The sequence below is a fragment of the Myotis davidii genome, unplaced genomic scaffold (genome assembly GCF_000327345.1).
Source record: "Myotis davidii unplaced genomic scaffold, ASM32734v1 scaffold496, whole genome shotgun sequence".
Classification (NCBI taxonomy): Eukaryota; Metazoa; Chordata; class Mammalia; order Chiroptera; family Vespertilionidae; genus Myotis; species Myotis davidii.
The window spans coordinates 3,612,199-3,613,092 of NW_006289398.1; the positions used below are offsets into that span (position 1 = coordinate 3,612,199).

Here is an 894-nt window from a genome sequence, read left to right on the forward strand (position 1 = left end):
AGCCTCTTCCTGCAGATGGTCGGCTGTGACTATGAGATCGATTCCAACGCCACGGAGGATCGCTGCGGAGTGTGCCTTGGGGACGGCTCTGCCTGCCAGACCGTGAGGAAGATGTATAAACAGAAAGAAGGATCTGGTAACAAGCAAACAAATAAATAACTGAAGTGGCAGGGGACTGAGAATGGAGGGCAAGATTGATGGCTGGGTTTTGTTTTTGTTTATTAGCAGATTGTGACTTTCAAATAATGGCAAAGGTGGATGAATAGGTTCATTTTTCTTAACTAGAGGCCTAATGCATGAAATGCGTACCAGGGGCTCTGAGGGCCAAGGCAGCAGCCCCGGATGCTGCCCCGGCCCTTGCAGCCCCGGCTTCATCCAAAAGGTTATCTGGGATGTCGTCCAAAAAGTCATTTGGTCTAATTAGCATATTATGCTCTTATTATTATAGATACTTTGTAGATAGCCTTACCAACCCTAAAGCCTTCCCTTGAAATAGAATGTCTCAATCACCCTTTACTCCTGCAACTCTTTAATTATTCTCATTTCTGTAAAGAAGGCCCATGAAGATGAGACATACAAGAGGATTTGTTTTTTATCTCTGTTCTGCCAACCACATTTCCCCATTAAAACACTAGAGGTGAATAGGTTCATTTTTCTTAATTAGAGGCCTAATGCATGAAATGCGTACCAGGGACTCTGAGGGCCAAGGCAGCAGCCCTGGATGCTGCCCCAGCCCTTGCAGCCCTGGCTTCATCCAGAAGGTTATCTGGGATGTGGTCCAAAAAGTCATTTGGTCTAATTAGCATATTATGCTCTTATTATTATAGATACTTTGTAGATAGCCTTACCAACCCTAAAGCCTTCCCTTGAAATAGAATGTCTCAAAGACCCTTT

General features: G+C 44.5%; 1 protein-coding gene across 1 annotated transcript in view; it reads left to right on the plus strand.

The window, feature by feature from the left end:
- Positions 1–894, plus strand: part of ADAMTS12 (ADAM metallopeptidase with thrombospondin type 1 motif 12) — a gene marked incomplete at its 5' end in the record, with an annotated part of 188,196 nt that overhangs the window by 137,986 nt on the left and 49,316 nt on the right. The window contains one exon of the mRNA XM_006761798.2: positions 16–136. Within this exon, the coding sequence (XP_006761861.1) occupies positions 16–136 (121 nt within the window). The remainder of the gene's footprint in view (positions 1–15; positions 137–894) is intronic.